The 22149-nt window shown below is 35.8% G+C and overlaps 1 protein-coding gene across 2 annotated transcripts in view; it reads left to right on the top strand.

Moving 5' to 3' along the window:
- Window positions 1-1236: 1236 nt before the first annotated feature.
- Smg5 (Smg5 nonsense mediated mRNA decay factor) overlaps window positions 1237-22149 on the top strand; it is a 153223-nt gene continuing 132310 nt past the window's right edge. The window contains exons 1-2 of one of the 2 annotated variants that reach the window (XM_081734090.1): window positions 1237-1441; window positions 18753-18975. In XM_081734090.1, the coding sequence (XP_081590216.1) occupies window positions 1371-1441; window positions 18753-18975 (294 nt within the window). In that variant the 5' untranslated portion in view covers window positions 1237-1370. Of the gene's footprint in view, window positions 1442-1492; window positions 1627-18752; window positions 18976-22149 lie in introns of those variants that run through there. The other variant, XM_081734091.1, reaches the window with a different exon arrangement.

Here is a 22149-nt window from a genome sequence, read left to right as displayed (position 1 = left end):
TAAGGGATCTCGACTATAGCAGCCTGTCCCTCTTCTTTTGAGGGAGGTACGGGAAAACACACATCGACAGCAACACCAGCAAGGGCACACTTGAAATAGAAAGGCCCTACTATGCTTATTATCGTGAATTAAAACGCAGATTTTGTGTTGCGTTGATGCATACTCGTATAGAAAATGCTCTTCAATGTGTAAATTAGTATTTTTCTACCATTTACCGAATGTGTTTCCTTATGTGACATCTATCAGATCTAGAATACTGTGTTGAACATTCGTATTCAGTCACAATTGTAATTGGAATTTTTTTTAAAAAAAAGGAATTTGATCATTTATAATAATATTACTAATGGATCTTCAATGGCTTCTCACAGTTAGACACATGTGTTGCGTCAGATGTTGACTTTTGACTTTAGCACCAGCGTTGCCAATTTGGGGGAAAAGTCGCTAAATCTAGGGGATTCGCCTTCCAGGATAGCGACAAAAAATAACTTTTCCGATTGGCGACTTTTTTGGTGATTTTGGAATGACGATTTGGCGACTTACTTACAAATCTAGCGATTTTTGTGCAGCGAACAACTTGTCCTAAAATAAGTACTATTAGCTCGAATCAGTTCAGATATATGTATATTTTCCTTTTGGTTATTTGACTCAGTGTAGATGTTGACGAGCGGGGAATGTACATAATATTTATCTCTATATTCCTGCTTTGATTGCTGTTATCTCTTACCTTCTAACTGGAACCAACTCCAGCTTTTAATGTCCTTTAGTTTACAGAGCTTCTGTTTAGAGGCACAAATAATATATTACCGATAGCAAATAGATTATCTGTAGAAGCGTGAGTAGAAGTGAAGTAAGATTCTTTCTAGATATTTAATTTTGTTCATTTTTCTAAACTCATCTTTGATTTCGTTGAAGAAAAATTGAATATAAAGATAGAAATATATAAAAACGAAATTATTTGTAGTTACATATGAGTCTTCCATATGCGTTCCTGTAGCGTAGATAGTACTATGGCTTGAATTGATCCCTATATCACACACACACACACACACACACACACACACACACACACACACACACACACACACACACACACACACACACACACACACACACACACACACACACACACACACACACACAATTCCACGAAAAAATTTTTTAGCGACTTTTCACCCAAAATTGGAGTCATTTCATCTCCTATTTAGCGACTTTTTGTTTCAACTTGTTGGCAACACTGTTTAGCACACTCTATTGAGGAAAGATGAAGAGTGTGAAGGGAAGATACCATGAAAAGAAAATTCTATTACAACATTTCTCTGAGAAATGCCAATAGTATATTGAGAACTTCAAGTGTAAGATGAGCTGACAATATGAAGAAATTGTACACGCCAATTCCGGACGTCAGAAATGAAACCGTAGAGCTCACAAGGCGTCTGTACAGGTATGAAACTAATTTGCTTACTTTGCAGATAGAAAACAAATGACGGTGTTAGGGTTGTATTTTGGTTATGTTTTCTGCGCGATATTTTGTGACCGTGTACTACAAAGGCTAAACATCGGTAAATCGTTTATGAAGTGGAAAGGTGACAAAGATAATGCGTATATTTAGGAAAATTATTGTGTAAGGTATGTTAAAAGTTCTAGCAGCACTTCCATCTGCTACAATTAAGATAGGTACTTGTTTGTACATTATTAAGAATTCTGTTATATAACATACAAAACACACTATTATTATTATTTAAAGTATTACTTCAACCTTTCAATATACAATTCATGCAAATGTACAATACACTGTTAAATTAAAAATATTTTTCTTTCACTTGCTTTAAATGTTTTCCTGAAATATTCTACACCCTTATTTTTGAGGGGTATTATTTAGTTTCTTTCCCAAATCACTTGGTTGTGGCTCTGGTTCACTTGGTAGTGGTTACGGTTCGTTATTTGTAACTTTGATGTAGAATTGACATTAGGTTAGGTTCATTCAGTGTTGTCGGAACTGCTAACTTTGATTCCTAGTATCCGTTTAGGCTTACATTTAGAGGTGCTCCTCCAGTTTCAAACCTACAAAAAAGCAGTTAAAAGATTAAAAATGTTTTAATGGGTTAGGTTAGGCTAGGTTGGGTTGCCCGGTAAGACTTTAGTTAGACTAGAACAGGTTCTCATAGAAGGTTCAATTATCACTTAAATTTAGTAATCCGTGGTTCTCATAAAAAAATAATAGATTCTCTTCATTATACTTACATAATTCTGTAAAAGTCAATGCGGAAATGTCACATTCAACGCACCGATTCGTCATCCTATACGACTACCATACTGCTGAATCATCGAAACCTTCCGCGTCTTGAGAATGGTATCCACTTGTACAAATCCTTTCTCGTATTAAACATAACTTTACTGCCAAACTTACCCAAACACATCACATGACAACTCCAAATCAACTTATTCCATTTCTCCTGTAAATTTTCCTAATTTTTAAATAAAAAACGGAGGGGCAACTCTCAATTTAACCATTCGTTTACAACTTCTCACTATAAGTCATAGGACGTGCTTCTGAGCCGTCGATGGATTCCGGGAGATGCTAACTGCATTTTTTTTTTCCAAAGTCCTTACTACCCAAATACCTTGCGCACAAATTGATATGTATGCTGCAAATTGATGTGATCCCTTACGAGAAAAATGACAAGTCTTTATTTTAGGCATTTCATTTAATGAATCGATTCCGATTCGACTTCCTCAGGAATCGATTCATTTAGTGAGTCCATAATTATTTAAAGTATTTCTTGTTTGAAGTCTTAATAAACTTTGTATCACAGTACTTTTCTTTCTTAGCATTGTAAGTTACCGGTAACGGTACATTGATTTTTTTGTCGATGTTGTCTGTGTTGTTATTCTGTGGCACCCGTATAGTTGGTTAGTGCAGCGTTGGTACCGTTAATATGTTTGTTGGAGTGTATTTGTTGTTAGGTTGATTTTCCATTGATTATTTCTTTGATTCACTATAGTTGCTTTTGTGTTACTATTCTTGACCAAAGCCGTAGGCAACTGTTGACTTGCTATTGTTCGGGTGAAAGTAAACAAGTCAATATGGATGATGTCACTCTCGTAAACTTTAAAATGAAAATGAAATTTTTGAATTTTACGTCCCACGGTTATGCCGGTTAGGCTAAAGGAGACGGTGATGATGAGAGATGAATGAAATGGTGAAATGAAGACAGTGGGAGGAAACGGGAGAACCCCGAGAAAACCCATGCACATGGTGTTTGTCCACCACAAAGTTTACTTGGCGGGAGCAGGGTTCGTAAACTTTAGTATAAGGTTACCACGATAATATTGCAGGGTGTCTATCTGTCACGAAATCAGAAAACGGTCATGAAAGTCACGAAGTTTAGCTTTTGGGTCACGATTTTTTAAAATTGTACAAATGTAAGTACAGATTGGAAAATTTTGTTCTATAAAACGTCAAAATTCACCACCAAAAATGTCTATAGTCGGCTTTAGATGCTACCAAATCGCAAGCAAAGTACGTTTCTATCGCATGCATGAAGATTCGGCCTAATTCGTACCCAAATTCGCTCTTGAAAATGTTAGGAAATTTTATGATTTGGTAAAGAAAAAGTCACGGAATTTCATTTTGGAATTTTAATAGACACCCTGTATTGACATTGGCAAGTTATACTAACTCTGAACATTTAAATAGCGTAAATTAGTAAATAAGACTGACATAAGGTGTAAATAATAAATTTGTAAATTAGATTACGTACACTATAAAGTTTTATAATATTCCAATGCTTACGAGAATTCGCGTTTACGAGAGTGTTATGAGTATGCATTTAGTATCGTCTTCTTCGTGTTAATGAAGCTTGAGGCTGATGACGACAGTTGCTATTCAACTATCAATAACAAGTAATACCTTACTCTTTTGTTTAATAGGCTGTGTCTGCTGTTACCTGACCCAAATAAGTGAGTGAGGTGAAATTATCCTGAACGTCTTTAGAGAAAGTTAAAGTTTAGCAGGAAAAAGATAGGATTCAATTTTAATAATATTAAGATATACATGGTTGCAACAACGAATAATTCGTAGGTGTTTCAAAATAATTACTATATATAGTTACTGTGCGAGTAGTTATGTTATATACCTAGAAGAAAAGATATAGTTAGCGGAAAAAAGGTGATAGGGAACTCCTATACGTTTAAAAAAAAGTTTAAGATGAAAAATTACTAATTTGGACAAACCTGTGCTAAATTATTACTTTTGCACGAACCTCTGTGATGTTTTGATCTCAACGGAGTTCCCGTCAAAATTTTTTATATTTAACCTGTTTTGGCTACACCACCGACGAGCTAATGGTTCCATGGACGCCATTTTGAAGTGGACTAGAATTTAGTAGACGTAGAAATCAGGACATGAGGGGAATCCAACCCTGAAAGAGAGGAAAGCAGAGTCGGAGTCTCACTCATGTCAGGAATTCTCTGCCTACGGGTAGAAGTACCTGCAGTTCAGGTAACCGAATTTCCTATATTTAATTATCAGGGATTGAAGTTGTCAACCCAAGATGACGACGACGGAGCTGCCATCATAATGCTACCGTGGTGATATAGTGCATGTGTAGTAACTGTGATGACAATTTCAGCTTAGTTAAATATGCAAATATCTCAAGTTATTAATATGTGTACCTAAGTTAGCGTTGCGTCACGCATCTTATCCATCTCCTATGAATGTCTCCAATTCGCTATTTCTTTACTAGAGAATGAAATCCGTTATTACAGTTTTACATTTGGTATTGATATAAGATTAACTTCGAACAAATTTATTTTCGTTATCAGGATTAGTCAGAATTATTGTTGTGAAGGCCCGCAAAAAACGGAAATATTGGGAAAAATTGAAATTTTCCAATATTTTACTACATTATGCTTTTAAAATGTAAACTATTTTATATTTACTAGTTTACAGTTTAGATCATTGCGTAGTTATGTTTCTTCTATCAGAATAGGCAAATTTTGTGGCAACAAATATATTTGTACCACAAAAGATCCTAAAATATAATCCTAGTTAGATTAATTAATATAGACGCATTTAAATTATCTTAAGTAATCTTATAAAATTATCGTTTTATGGCAGGGAAGTGTTAAATAACAGGGCCAGAATCATTTTAGTTAATACCAGTATGTTAAATTCAAATATAGTATATATTTTATAGAGATACGTATTGTCCTTGTGCTGTGTAAAATTTCCGGAAGTTTTGAACCCATTAGAAAAAAATCTTTTGTTCGGAAATATTGGCAAAACCCGGAAAATATAATTTAAGAATTATGTTCACCTGATACTAATCATATTTGCTGTAACGTATCTCCAGCATGCATACAACGTATTTCGCTAGCAGGAAACATACTTGAAGCAACAGGTTTTAATTTTACTTTTTAGTTTTCTGATTTCTGCCAAAAATCCCTCTTTATTATTTGTAAATTGTTCGAACAACTCAAAAAGAGAGATGATCTTATTTACATATACACAGACAACACCGCACAAGTACGTAAGTTTGAGCAGCGACAAATATATTAAAGAATTTAACATGTGAAATTTCCGTTCGTTATTATTAAAGACTAACAGAATACCCGTTCTTCGCACGGGGAGAATAGTTTCATTTTGGGTATAAAGGGCACCAAAACTATTACCAATGAACTTACGGACCCCCAAAAACTATGAATTCGACAATAGTATCAGTCATTTTTATTTGCTTTTACATGTCAGTTTCCCCCTTTAGGAGTAACTAATGGGAGCTGAATTTGGATTTTAAACGGTATCGGAAATGTCACTGTTCATCTCAGCCACCCCGCAAACTATGGATTCGACACTAATATCGGCCATTTTCGATCATTCTTATATATCTACCACTCCTCCTTCCCCCAAGTTGCGGCACTGAACTTGAATTTAAACAGCATCGGAAGTGTTAAATGTTTATCTTAGGACCCCAGAAAACATGGATTCGACACTAATATTGGTCATTTTCGATCATTTTTCTAAAATATATTTCCCCTCTCCCCCGCCCCAAGTTACGAGGATGAATTTTGATTTAAATGGTATCGGAAGTGGTACTATTCATTTCACCTGCCCCAAAAACTATGGATTCGACAGTAAGATCGGTAATTTTCAATATATATCCGCACGTCCTTCCTGCAAGTTGCACTTTCAAAGTGAAATGGCAAAATCCATCCCAGGCCCGAACCTCATCTATGTTGAAAATTTTTATCGAGATCAATCTGGTGGCTCTAAGAGTTGTTAAGTCACAAATATAGCCACTTTCATTGTATATATGTAGATAAATTGTCGCATTAGAAAACAGGTATTTGTTTACAAAGAAAATTCTGTACATAAAGTTTATATTAAAGTCTGTATTTGAATATTAAATAATAGAAATTATATGTTTTAGTTCATGAGTATTAGTGAGATTTGCCCACTGCTCTTACTTTTAAGAAGTAATTTGGTTAAAATTAACAACATTTCACCAGATCAAAGAGCACATTAAGAACTCAGTTTCATTCAAGAGCCCTATTTGTTGCAACAGAAACGCTTCATGATGGTAGATGTGTATGCAATTGTAAAATTTCTGTGGTTAATGCACAACCAGGAGTAAACGACTAAAAGGTACATAAAGGAAATGAGTGCAGACTATAAATTTTTAAGAATAATTACAACTGTTTTATTTTCGAATGCTGCTTTTTTTTTTTTTTTAAATATTCACGATATTGAAATTCCTCAATTTACATTTTTCACGCCTTCGAAGAAAGAAAAAAAAAACTGTTCCATTACTAGTAAAACTAACCTAATGCAAAGATATTTTTTTCAATTTTTCCGGAAAGAAACCGGAAAAAAATGTTTTTTACCAGCCGCTTCAAAATTTCCGGAAATTTTACAACTAGTCATAATCAATGTAGTTTTCGGGCTGTCACAATGGGAAATAGTTGTTACTATATAAACATCTAAAGAAATCGTGTAGAATATAATTCAGGCTCATGTGTTCGTTCAATGGGAATTCAGCTTCAGTTTGCTGCCCTTCCTATAATAAGACTGACTTATAATGATTATTCTGGTTAGATTAAAGGATGGTGCTGATCAAGAATATAAACGTTTTGTCTCCCAGATGTAGGGCCTAGGTCTTGATATGTAGATTGCTAAAAATGCGTTCCATAGTAACACCAATAGTCTGTCACTTAGATTTTTTTTTCATTTGTAGTTGCGTGTCATACGTATATATTTCATAGATCATCATCAAGGAATAGTTATAGTGTAATGGTATTCTCTTTCATGGCTAGATGCATAGTACTGGCTACTACCTCGAAATTGATTTATAAAGAAGATAGATTGTAGCAATACATGCGTTCAATATATTCAATGCATAAGTGACTAGGATGGTTAGTTTTCTTTGTATTTATTCATTATTGTGGGACGTATACTATTGCAGTTAGGGAAGGATTAGAGTGGATCAGCCCGTACTGATTTCGTGGTTTATATATATATATATATATATATATATGTAGTGTGTTCAGTCTTAATTAGATTCCGTAGATGGCTACCCATAATACTATAATGAACAAAAGTTCCAATGTGAATGGTCCAATTAAATAATGAAAGCCAAATAATGTAATTATTCTAATTTTATTGAATTGTAATTAATCAAATCGAATAATACATTCAAAATTTATGTAAAGATTGAAATTCCATGAGAGCATAAACGTGTATGAACATCAATTTGGAATTCTATTGTAATTTGTCTCTGATGAAATTATTACAATTTTCTTTGCTTTGGATATTTGGATTGATATAGTTTATGGCTTGTAACAGTGATATCTGAAAGCAATAAAAGCAATTATTCAAATTAATATATTTTGAGTAAAATATTTTGTTGTATCAATACACACACACATATATATATATAACGGTCAAATGAGCAATTCGATGGATCTCATGGCTGGTATACTACTTTAAGAAGAATCTGAATCTTTCTTTTCGTGCATGGGTTAGTAGCGCGTTTCGGGTTAGACAAACTCTGGTACTTTTTTTTTTATTATTAATGTGTAGTTCAAAATTGGCATCTTCAGGATTTATTTAGTATGTTTTTTTTTTTTCCCAGAAGTAAAGACTTATATCAGCATAGCTCAAAATTAATCAGAACTTCAAACATTCAATGTATAAAATAATTTCAGAAGGAAATTATACCAAGGACCAACATATAACCCGACTCCTAAGAAATAAAGGCTCTACCCACTAGACTAGCAGGGAAGACACAAGCAAATGACGTAATTATTGCTCTAAACCCAGAGTACAAAATTACAATGGAGAACACTGAATCTAAACTGGAAACCACATGTTAAAAAATAAGCCCGTCCCTGAGAATTACAAGATATCAAAATAAAGTATCAAAGACGACAGTTAATATAAACTATGTACTTTTTGGGTTCAAGCTTTCATTTCCTCCACCAACGCTTACTATATGTCAAAATTAAAAATAATAATAAATACCTGAAATTTTAACTTAAAAGAATAAAAATCAGCGGCATGTATAGAGAATGAGTCAATCCTCTGTGTTTTAGGAAGAAAATAATAATATAAGTTACTGAAATGGGTGGATGTAATCTATCAAATTATTTATATTCAAACATTATTCTTTATTTTGCCTTCTTTTAAGTCGAAACACGCCAGAAGTGAATATAGAGACAGCTATTCTACCACGTAGATCTTCACGTGCATATTGCGCAACGCACTTTAGTCAGAAGGAGCCAGCTCAGCGTATTGTGCCGTGCTATTGTGAGCGGGGAATGTGTATTTATAAGCTCTTCCCTTGAAACAATTTTTGTGTGGGTGTGGAACAATATTCATTACGTGTCGAAATGCGAATTGAAATATTTTAATTAGATAAAAATCGGATGTTCATTTTTGCTGTGATTTCTGCGAGAGCTGGATTCTTTCGTAGGTATATATTGTATGGTGATGTGAGGCAATTCTGGCAGTGGCGTATAATTTTTATATATTTCAGCTTTCTGAATACCACTCATTCTAGCTTTGGAACTTCTTGTATAAAATAACAGACAAATTCTGACCAAAGCATATATTAACTAATAAATAATAACGTTACAGTTTCGGCAAATTAACTTTGCCTTCATCAGACACATTATCCTGATGATGACATTATTCATAATCTGATGAAGGCAAAGTTAATTTGCCGAAACTGTAACGCTATTATTTATTAGTTAATATATGCTTTGGTCAGAATTTGTCTGTTATTTTATTTCAGCTTTATAGCTCATTGCAGTATAATATGTGTTATTTAGTATAACATCTATACAATACAAGCGTGTGTTATTTAGTATAACATATATAGAATACAAGGGTAATTACTTTTTAGAAAACTGGTTTTAGTAGCTATAATAAGCAGTACCGAAAAAAAAAATGATTCCATTCGCCGAACGGGGATTTCCTGGCGTTATTTTTTAAGCTAGTCGTTCTTTTCAAAAAATATTTTTAGTGACGCAGTTGCTTTTACCATGTTCCAAAGCACTATAAGAAGTAATATATTAATTGTTACAATGAATAGTATGATTTATCAACGGCGTTATATTGTTATGCAGTGGGGCAGTTATGGCAGCTTCTCTTTTGGCAGGAAGTTACAATTTAAAAGTAAAATACTAAAACAGTATTTATTGAAATTTTTTTTTAAGGTCTGCTAAGTTTGAATGCCTTTGTAAACATCTGTGACACAAACACATTACTCTGGTGCTTGGGGTCCCGGGTTCGATCCCAGCCCCCGCCAAGTGAACTTTGTGGTGGACAAACACCGTGTGCGTGGGTTTTCTCGGGGTTCTCCCGTTTCCTCCCACTTTCTTCATTCCACCATTTCATTCATCACTCATCATCACAGTCTCCTTTAGCCTAACCGGCATAAGCGTGGGACGTAAAACTAAAAGATTTCATTTCATTTTCACAAACACATTACAGCTGAAGAACTTCTTTTCTGATGTTGATGTAGTGAAGTGTTTTTTGTCTTTTTTTCGCTCCGTACGCTAAATAGATATGAACCATTTATAGTGGAAGACCGTGAAATGGCAGAGAAAATGTACAAATAGATTTTTAAGTATAACGATGAAATTTTCCCAATAGATACGAACTCAGATTTTGACTGAGAAGTCACTAGTTACGTTGTGCCTTCAGCAAGTCTCTTAATGTAGCTAGTAATACAGGCCCCCCTATATATATATATATAAAACCGCTTTTTTCATCATTTTAAAAAGCAGCAGTACGAAAAAAGGAACTGGTACAAAAAAGGAACAAAAGGTACAAAGGAGTGTACCTTTTGAAACAGAAGGTACACTCTAATCACTAAGATTAAGCAGTGGGTATACGACATGTACCTCCGTGTACCATCTACTACAGCCCTGTGTAGATGCTGTAGCAGAACATGTTTTCCAAACACTGGAGAAGTATGATATGGTTCCAAACTAATCGCTTAGTGTTATGACGGTACTACACTCATATCCGGAAAAATTAGTGGCCTAAAAAGCAAGAGATAAATATATACCTTATTTGTTCGTTATTCAGCACACCGACTTAATTTAGTACTTTTGCAGTCAGTATCAGTTATCACACAATGTTTTTTTTTTTTTTTTTTTCATGACATTCAGTAGTTTTCCTCTTTCTTTTCAAATTCGGAAGGCAGCTTTGGATTCAGGAGCTAAAGAAGTATTTCCTAAAGTGTGTTCCACTAGATGGAATTACAATCTTGAAACAACAATAGAGCACAAGAATGATCTGACGAATTTGTTCGCTAACCCACGACAGTGGGATAAAGATATTTATCATGAGGCCCTGGGATTTGTTTATATGCTTTCTGACTAAGAGTTTTGCTTTTTGCTACTCCCATTCGACGAAATAATTATGTAAGGGACTCCCAGTATGTCGTACTCCTCCAGACCAAGTCACTTAATATAGCATTAGAAAAGTAAAGGATACAGGAAATTCTGAAAAATAGAAGAAATAATTTTGATTCAGTATGGAACGATTGTGAAACAAAGGTAGGACCTTGCAGGAAGAGGCGTTGCACAAATGAAGATAGGTACTCATGTTCAAAATGATTGTCGCATATCTATAACTGTCTTGTAAGAATATAATTTGATAATGATTTTGCAGGGTACTTTTAATACTGATACTATGTGTTTAATCGGGAAATGTAAATTTCATAGGAAAAGAATTATAAATACGAAAAGTAGAATGAGTAAAACAAAATGTTGCTAAATGACAAGAAAGTGTTTTTTGTTGTTTTGGCATGAAATTTGCCACATTCATGTCTTTCCCGATTATACACGTACTAACATTGTAAGAAATACCGGGCGAATTCGTTATCAAAACAACAAAAAAACTTACCATCATCGTTTATATTGTGAACTTTATGACATATACGACCAGACTCAGTAATTTGAGAGAGCTGTTCTTCAGCTAGTTAATAAAAAATATATAGAAGCTATTCACAGATGCAGAATTTCCTTCAGTGAAAGACAGTTATGGGCAATACTTCGATTTCGCACTGCTTAGGACGGAACTTTGCATTGCATATTGCAGAAATGATTCTTTAGCATGGAGTGTTCCTATACTTTTCATCTATTTAAGAAGAACTGGATTCTTATGATCTAGGAAATTCTATAAGATTTAATTTGATTGCCACTATTGCAGTTACCAATTCTCCTGCGGAACACTTGATATAGCATTAGAAAAGTAAAAGATACGATTGCCTTGCACTTCGACGAATTCATACATTCTGTAGAAATATTCAAGATTAAGAGACCTATACTATACCATCCTATACTGACCTATACTTGATATCCATTGAAAAAAAGCTGGCGAAGTTGCAACAAGCTGAAAATGATGGTCAATTTTATGATTGCGTGATTGAAGAAGTTACAGGTACATTATCAAATATGTCAGTTATTTGTAGTATTTGGTGTTCTAACTATTGTTTCCCTCATTCTATAAATTAAAAACCGCCATTGATTTTGAAATAATATTAGCCGGTACTTTTTACAGAATCTTCGGATAATTATCTCTGAAATGAGCTCTCCAATTATTTTGAATTCCGCGATGAGGATATAATAAATACTATAGTAAGCGTAACCACTTAAATCAATATCCTTTAGTACCACAATAAGAACTATTGAATTAATTGCAAAAACAGTGATGGGAGTTAAACATGTTATACCTGCTCCTATGAATAATGACAGGAAACATAGCGCATTGAATACACCACATCAGACCATCGGCATTGCAGAGAAAAAAATCATTTAACTACCTCCCTTACGGTACACGACTTTTAAAATGTTTCTTCTACATAATTTGCGTAAATAATATGGTAACTTTAACGTATTAAAATGGGAGTTCATTTATGTTGTCTCGCGCGCATTTGTGAATACAGTATTGCCCCCGAAATATGAACACTATTTTGGAATCCAAACGCCCAGCACGTTGTTCGTGTGTGTTAGTGTTTACCGTTTTCTCTGCGCTTGAGACACTTACACATTTTTGTCGTTCAGTTAATTGTCGGAAAGTGTATTTATTCGCAATGGGTCCTAATTGTTAATATTTTGCCTTAAAATCGTATGTACGTTTAAAATCATTGTGAAAAATTTAGTTCGTGGGACCCGGGAGCAGGTTAATCCAGTTTCTATTACTTTAAAGAAAAAAAAAACTTGGAACTGGAACGGGGTTGCGGAGCGAATTAAGTTCGTATTATAATGTTTCATCGTAATAAATATCAATGTATGGGGAGGGGGATATCTGTAGAACTATCCAAAGTTCCTTCGGTAAGGTTGATTTATTACCAAAAAATTAAATATTCGTATTATTTAGTAGATAGGAAAGAAAAGGAAAAAAATAAGATACGATGAGGTCATTGGAATATGGTATTGAGTACGATGTACAATTAACAATCTAATATATATATATATATATATATATATATATATATATATATATATATATATATATATATAGGGTGTTCTAAAATGGCGCCCATGAACCACAGGGTACTATTCTACGGGCCAAAATAAAGCGAAAAATTCTATTGTGTTATGCTATCCGGGGCCTCCTTCAGCCGCTGTAGGGAATCAAAATTTAACAATGTGGCAACGTCGCAGATTAACTTAGGACCATTAGCTTTACTCTTTGAGTACATCATGTAGTTAAATCGATTGCTACAGTAATAATTGTTGCTAATATTTATTTATATCGACTTTAGCTGACATCTGCAAAGAATTGATGTGACTATTTGATAGATTGGTAGATCTGCTCTACGGTTCTTTATTTGCGACGTTGCCACCTAGTGCAATTTGTGTCTCCAGACGAGGACCCGAAAGGTATACAAATATATATATATATATATATATATATATATATATATATATATATATATATATATAGCTTTATTTTGACTTGTAGAATACTGCTCTGTGGTCCGTGGGCGCCATTTTTAGAACAGTCGATATATATATATATATATATATATATATATATATATATATATATAATATTTACTTTCTACGTAGAATGAAGTATAATCACCAATTTGTTACGTTACACGAATGTTTCCTCTTCATCAGAAATATACGAAGCAGTTTGCGAATGCAGTGTTAATTGCTATGACAAAAATAAAAAGTAAGGTACACTTCTGGTTACAAAAACATAGACTACATTCCGGAGACTGAGTTCAAAAAATTGCACCTTGATCCTTACGTCCCTCGGATCTCTGCTTACAGGGAAATTTATTTTCCCTCATTTCTGACAAAGAGTAACATGCGTTGTCGTACAAGAGCAATAGATCATCTTCATGTTGCCGCCAAATGAATATATAATTGACATGTAGAATACACTTATAACTTTCAAAAAGATAAAAGTGAAAACATAGCATACTGGATGATACGGAATGATTCAAGCCTGTCCGAAGTAATGGTTTCATGGTTTGGTGGTTAGCGTCATGGATCTCTGTAGAACTGCTTATTTTAGCTTGGGTTCGAATCCTGCTCCTAGAAATTATTTATTTTAAAGTAAAAAAATCTACATTTTATTGCAACGAAAATTCATGTATCATGTATGGCTGTGTAATATAGAATTAAAACACACATATTAAACCAAATCACAGATCCCACTCGTCTTATCTCAAATGTTCACGTAGACCCGCTTTCGATTCTCAGTGATAGCATAAAAACTTGTTTTACAATCAATTACTTCCATTAATCATTCGTCTCCTCTAGTCTAAAGGGCATAAGCGTAGGGTGACAAAAAAAAAAAAAAATCATTTCTTTGTTTTCTTTGTATTTTTTTCTTTTTTGTCTCTAATTGTACTCATGAGCAGAAAGCAATGTGGAAAGATGTTAATATAAGAAAAACTGTTTATTCAATATTTCGAGCAGTTGTTCAGTATTGCATTATGTAAGGCAATAAGTGTCACTAAATTATATCTACATTATAGGTTACTTTAGCATTAAAAAAAATGTCAGTTATATTTGCTAATGAAACGTTGGCGTTACTTGCCACCTCCTGTACACTTGTAAAAAATAGACCTCAACCCCAAAAATTTGACATGGAGTAGTAAGGTAGTGTTGTTCTTTATGTTGATCGACTAATATGGGAACGAAGGTTCAGTAGCCACCACTTGATCTATCAATGATTATTATTATTTGCAGATGGAAACAACATTTTTGTATATTTAATGTGTCATAAATTTTTAAATTCAAGAAAGTTCAAAATCCAGCGATGTTATTCAACTTCTAATAGCAGCGAATACGATAAGTGTAGAAAAAAAACTTAGTTCTTGATCTTGTCGCTATTATCCATAGATAAGTGGTCTTGTAGCGTTTGGCTGCAAATTATAAGGCGGAGTTTATCTTTGTTTCGAATTCCACTGAAAAGCATGTGCATTTTTTAATTCTCCTCGGCGTTTCTGTGTGTCTCGGTCATTTGCATAATATGAAAAAGAATAATGGTGAGTAAACTTAATGTATTAAAGAAAAATATGAAAGAAACATGTTTAAAAATGAAACGAGAAAAAAGAAACGGCGGGTACATTTAGTGCTTCAGTTTCAGTTTAGACTTAAAAATAATAAAGAATGTGGCTAATGCGCATGTTTTCGGTTAGCAAGGTTCGGAGTTCAATCCCTGGTGGTTGGTTTGGAGTTTAGCGTCCCTTTCAGAAGCAAGAGTATAGGAGACATGCATCTCAGCTGACGATAAGATCCGAGGCACATGAACTTTCTCCGGAAATCGAACTGTAGTCTCTACCAACAAAGGCGGGTACGCTAACTATATAGCCACGAGAAAGTTCACTTTGCAGTGGGAGAGCGTTAAACGCATTACATTGCGTCAAATTTCTCCTTAAACTGTAGGTTTAATTCTTTATAGCATGTCTGCTCACTGCTAGAGTTAAATACAAATTAACCATTCAATCAACAAGTTTGAAGGAGAAACAATGGCGAAAAATTTCCACTCACATTATGTACTTCTAGTGAGTTCTTTCGTGGCTAAATGGCTGGCGCACATGTCTTTGGCGCGGAGATCAGAGTTTGATTCCTGGTGGGAGCGTATGTGATTGAATCCCACGTTTGTAAGATAACGTGTGATATAACCACGCTGCTGTTAAAGCCGCTAAGCTGTCATCAACAAACCAACAGTTATCTACTTCTAAACCACTTAATCCAGCCATCGAAAACTTGGTTTTAAACGTAAGGAGTTACAGCTCACAGATGACGAGAAGAATCCTAGCAGAAGTAGTGTGACGTAGGTATGGGCTCGCCCACTTTTCGCACGGGGGTTTCAAATGACACCACAAAATAGCACGCATATAACTTTACCCGGAGTGGCAGACGACATCTAAGTATAGACTACGCCTCAAAAATCGAAAATGAATTTGACCGTGACGTTGACCTTTCCCTGCTACCCCTGTTTTAGGGTTCTTGTCGTCATCTGTGAGCTGTACGCACTTCAGAGATTGAGTACAAGTAAATTAAGACTCAAGGACTCTGATAAAGACTATCTGTGATTTGTCATTTTTATTGTTATTTACTTACTAATAAAATTCCAAACAGAACTGGAAGAGGGTATTTAATGGAAACACAATTTCTTGGAAAGAAACTTCAATGGTTAAGTAGTTTAACAGTAAGTTTCATCGCCTATGTCAGAGGTTTGATTCTCTGAGAGAATATATGTTGTTTAAATTCTACATTGGTTGAGAAGGAACTAAGGGCAATGGAGTTCAAAATTCATGCCTAAAATAGAACATCTTAGGTGTCCTTATAAATTACTGTATCTTACGAGTTCTTATTCTTTGAAATACATATTCAGTTTCATTGAAGTGCGCATTCTAAGGAATTTCACTTCCCATAAATATATTCTTCCTGTGCGAAGAATGGGCATTGGAGGTAGTGTATGTATACATTTGTCCCGTGCTTACAGTGAGATGATGCTCAAAAAGGTCTGAATAAATAGCGCATTTTTTTTTATGTTAATCATTGATATGCTGTTCCTAGTGTTAAAAAATATATATATATTTCTGAGATTCGGTTGGACTTTGTTGTTTGTCAGGTCAGATAATTAAGGAGATATTTGAATGTAGAATTTAGCTCCATTGACTCGGAAATACTGTATAACTGATAAATATAAAATCTTGCTAGCCAGACTGCAAAAGTTCCGAGGAAATATGTTAAATGACTTATATGTCTAACGGAAGAGTGTATACCTTTTTTGTATGTTAACGGACAAAGAAAAGTCCTCCCTGCTGACCTCCATGCTAGCGCGTGCGCCTGTTTTTCTCGTGAACTCGGGCTCAATTTCTGGTGGTAGAGCATTGGTTTTTGAACGCATTCCGGTTGTTCTTATTCTACTATTCACGTCTCATATTACTGCTTTTAAGAAAGGGGCTTCTGTGCTGCGAATGGGACGCTGTACTTCAGTAAACAAACAGTATAGGAAAAAAAACCTCTAGAGTGAAAACACCTAAACTGGACCGCAAATCGAACTCGCATCTGCGTCATACCATGCCTATGCACTGTGCCACGCACTTCAGTCTTTGAACCGTCACACAATTTCAGGTTTCATTCTTGAGGTCAGTGTTCAACTGGTCAGACCACATGGATTGTGCATCACAGGTCCTGTTGAGCTTGAACAACTCAATATCTGCATCCATGAACTCCTATGCTGGTTCAATTAAATAACGGAGGAACAACCGATTTGAACTGAACCATCATAGGTAGATCAATAAAACTAACCATCGTAGGCTGTAGTACATAAAAGTAACTTGTGAGTAATATGACTGGTATCTATGGAATTATATATATATATATATATATATATATATATATAGTGGGGTAGACAAAAAGAATCTAAAACCACTTCATACAGGATTCGTACGTTTGACCCTCCACTGTACAACGGGTGTTGCGGTTGCCGATCGTTTTTTTGTTTTCAATGTGTCATGTGGACCTTCCCCTTCCGTCAGCAGTAATCCGTTCACCTGTGAGTGTCGTGGTGTGAAAATGGTGCGGTAAAATGGGCAACCTGTCAGACTTCCAAAGAGGCATGATTGTTGGTGCCCGTCTGGTTGAAGCTTCAGTGGCAACAGTGGCGAATATTATGCGAGTATCGAAAGGCAGTATGTCCAATGTCACGAGGGCATACACAATTCATGGGCAAATGACGTCTGCAAAGTACAACAGTGGTCGAAAGACAATTCTGTGAACTCAATTCCGGCCTACAGAACCCGGTTTCATCGAAAACATTGCGACGGGAACTTCATAAAATGAAAATTTATGGCAGGGCCGCTATCGCCAAACCGCTGGTCAGAGCAGTAAATGCGAAGAGGCGTATCCAGTGGTGGTGTGGACTTACGAGCAGTGGAAACACGTAATGTGGTCCGATGAATCGACATTCACCTTGTTTTCAACAACCGGTCGTGTTTACGTATGGAGAACACCGTCGCAGGCCTATGCTACAGACTGTCTGCTCCCAACTGTAAAGCATGGGGGTAGTTCTGTTAAAGTATTGGCAGTGATATCGTGGTTTTCCGCAGGTCCCATCATAGCCCTGCATGGAATGATGAATGCTAAGGCGTATGAGGCCATTTTGGGGGACCAGGTTCTACCCATGTCCCAAATATTGTTCCCTGATGGTGATGGCATCTACCAAGATGATTTGGCACGCTGCAAAAACTGTGAAATTATGGTTTGAGGAGCATGACCAGGAGCTATCACACCTCCCCTGGGTCCCACAATCACCAGATCTGAACATCATTGAGCCATTGTGGTCTGAGTTAGAAAGGCGTGTTTAGTCTCATTACCACCCACCAGCATCCCTTAAGGAACTGGAGCATGTTTTGGAGGAACAATGGTACAAAATTCCACAAACCACGATTCAGGAGCTGTATAGTCCATTTCACGTCGGACAAACACCGTGTGCGTGGGTTTCCCCGGGGTTCCTCCCACTTTCTTCATTCCACCATTTCATTCATTACTCATTATCACCGTCTTTTTTAGCCTAACCGTCATAACCGTGGGTCATAAAACTCAAAGATTTAATTTCATTTTTTCCATTTCACGTCGGATCCAAGCTGTTTTGAACGCAAAAGGATGCCCCACACCAAACTAGGTATGATTTTCGCACTTTTGCAAACGTTTTAGATTTTTTTTGTCCAACCCCTTTATATATATTTATATTTTTTTTTCAGAGCAATATCTGATGCTGTCCGGTACCTTGACGAACATCAGGGACGAGCTCAGACATGCAGCGACTTATTCCAGGCGAGTTTGGAAACCTATCGGATGAAGCTGCGGGAGTATTGTGAGCGACTGATATTTTCAGATCCTGTAGGGTATGGAAGAAAAGGAGAAGAATTGCTGTGGCGAAAAAGTTACTATGATGTTGTGTCGATAGCTAAACGTTTAAAAAAGGTAGACTTCAGGGGTTTATGACAAATTAGCTGTGTGGTAATACATACAGGGTGGCCCAAAAGTAAGTATACAGTCCTGTACTAATCGGCTCATGGCATTTCATATCATTTACTTATTATCCACACAGGTATTAACTTAGTTTCTTCATTATTTGTTCTTAATTTCTTTTCACTTATCTTTAACCTCGGAACAAACCGAAGCAAATAAATTCGTTATCTTAATAAAGTAAAATGTCATACTTGATCGATGCAGGTCTGTATACCTACTTTTTGACCACTCTGTATAGGTACTGATCAATCACTGAACTTATAACTACCTACCTAATAATGTATATGTCTTTTTTTTTTTTTTTTCGTCATAAGTGCAGCAGTAATCCGAGTGGCAGCTGTGATTTTTGAGCTGATCCATTCGTGCACAAGATGTGCGCAATGGTTAAGTACGTTATCATTGTAGAAGATACTATTGGTGCGAGGTAGAAACTGTAATATGATCTAATGTATCCTCACTGCTAGGAGATCACGAAGCCAGATGCGTCATGGTTTCATCTAATACAACTGGAGAGCGTAGTTCTTGGTATGTAAACATATATTACTATACACCACTCCATGCACGAGATATCTCCGCGAAATTTACAGACGCTCATCCACGTAGTGAAATAAAATTTTTGACTCGTCAGAACAGCATACATTCTTCCAGTCGTTTATCGTACAACTCGAATGTTCGTTGCACCAGGCGAATCGTTGGCATCGCTAAACCCAGATAAGAAGCGGATGACACCGCGAACGTCTGCTGGAGTAGACATACGAACAAATGTCCGATACATGGTCGTAAGGGATATGCTTTCCAATTGACCACTATTGCATTATATAATCAGCTGTACGCCGTTCTGCACCTCGTAATAGTCACCTGAATGCAACTTACACTCGAACAATCAACTTTGCGCTGTTCTCTGCAGTTTTTCCGCCAATTCATCACTTTCTCTGTTGACACCAGTTTTGATAAACTTTCACTTGACTTCTCTGTAACATCCCACGATTTTTCCTTAATCAAACACTCATAAATCTTATCGTTTACCCTTACACATAAACTCTCACTGGAGTTTTATATTATCATAGCGTAGACTTCGTTAGCTCGGGAAACCCAGGTTCTGTTCTCGGTGGGAGCTCATGTGTTTCTGATCCCACGTTAAGTTGTAGCTCTACATCTTGTATAGTCTCGGACCCTAGATTCGAATCCAGTAAACGAACAAATTTTAACTTCTAATTACTTAGGTCCTTGATTTAACTCCGCGAGAAAATGCGTTGCATCATCAGAACTGTGGTTACAAGTCCAACATACTATTAGGAGGTGATGGTGTAATTCAGTGATGGGTCGATGTGTGAAACATTACAATCCAGTATTTTTTTTTAAAGCAATGCTAAGTGTAAAGATTTCTACCGTTCATATTGTAGAATTTGAGTTTTATGTAGAAAGTTAATACTTTAGGACAGCGTTTCTCTCTCTCTAATATATATATATATATATATATATATATATATATATATATATATATATATATATATATATATAAATATAAAAGTGAGCACCAATTTTATTTTCTAAGGTACAACCTAGTCTTGTACCCTTCGAAAACAGATATATTTTTTCTTTTATTATACCAGTATACTTGAATTTTGAGGACAGTCTCGTCGGTGATTAAACTCTCTTAATTGTACATTGCTATTAATAGAAGAAAATTAGTACATATTAGCTTATACACACAGTGTGGCAATTTGAAATCGAGGCTGATTTTTGTTCTTAACGTGTGGCGCAGCTGTGCATGTGAGCTGTGTGGCGAAGGCAAAAGATGTTTCATGAGTAACTGATACCAAGTGCATTGATCTTGACTGACAGTTACGTGTGTGAGCGTGGTGAGTGTAGGCAGGTGTTGTTTGAGCAGCGTCGTTAGTTCAATATGGAACAAAGAGCGAACATCGAGTTTTTTGCACGTCTTGGTAAGACTGGTACAGAAACTTATCAAATGTGGCAACAAGTGTATGGGACCACTTGTTTATCCCGTGTGCATGTATTTATATGCTACAGGCGTTTCAGAAAGAGACGAGAGTCTATTGAAGACTACGAATGTCCGGTTGCAGCAAGGACAGTGAGAACACAGGAATTGGAGAAAGTGAGCACACTGATCTCAGAAGACCGAAATGCGACATTGCGAATCCTTGCTGGGGAGTTGCACATGAATAAAGTAACTGTGCGGCACATAATACACATAAGAATGCTTTCAATAACTAGTAGGTCCAATACTCAAGTGGACATTGAGTAAAACAATGTGCATTTGTTTGTATTCAAACTGGCAACGTGCGGAGAGGGTGGAATGTTTATCACTGCAGAGCGAGAGAAGTGAGCCACTATAATTGGCTGAACGTGCTGTTGCCATAGAAACAGTCCTTAGCTGGTTGTTATAACCACGTGCAGGGGGGAAAAAATCAGAGGAAAGCAACTGTCACAAGGGACAAGTTGTAGGTATCAATTGAATTGTAAGTTTCTCAATATGACGCGTCAACAAAACGTCATAGTGCACAGTGGAAGTCTCGTAACTCTCCACAAGCCAAAAAACTGCACAAGTCAAAATCCAAAATCAAGCTATCAGCTTGTTCTTTATGATAGTAAGGACATTTTGCATAAGAAATTTTTGCCTACAGGATGTACAGTTAATGCCTTATTTTACCTTGAGGTATTGAAGCGGTTACTTCAACGTAACACACGTGAGGCACTAGTATTGGGGTTATTTTCAGTGGCATCTGTTCCATGACAATGGCCCAAGTCAGAAGGCAGTGATTGTGCAAGACCTTCTTCCTCAAACGGGGATCTGTGTTGTCTTGTCGTCTCTATTCATCAGATCTCATCCCGTGCGATTATTTTCTATTTCCTAAACTCAAGTCTGCGCTCAAATGTTCGTAATTTGATGACGTAACGGCCATCAAGAGGGCTGCGACAAGAGTTTTCAACAGCATTCCACAAAAGAACTTCCAACAGTCCTTCTATGCACTGACGGCCAGGGCACAATGAAAATTGCTACACTGTGTGTGTAAAATTAAAGGCTGTCAAGAATATTCTATAATAATTATATAAGCTATTATAATGTGTGTAATCGTTATTTTATAGAATTGTATAATCTAA

Source organism: Thermobia domestica, chromosome 12 (assembly GCF_964235325.1).
Source record: "Thermobia domestica chromosome 12, izTheDome1.hap1.1, whole genome shotgun sequence".
NCBI classification, from domain to species: Eukaryota; Metazoa; Arthropoda; class Insecta; order Zygentoma; family Lepismatidae; genus Thermobia; species Thermobia domestica.
Note: the sequence above shows the minus strand (reverse complement) of the source record. Positions and strands in the feature narration are given on the sequence as shown.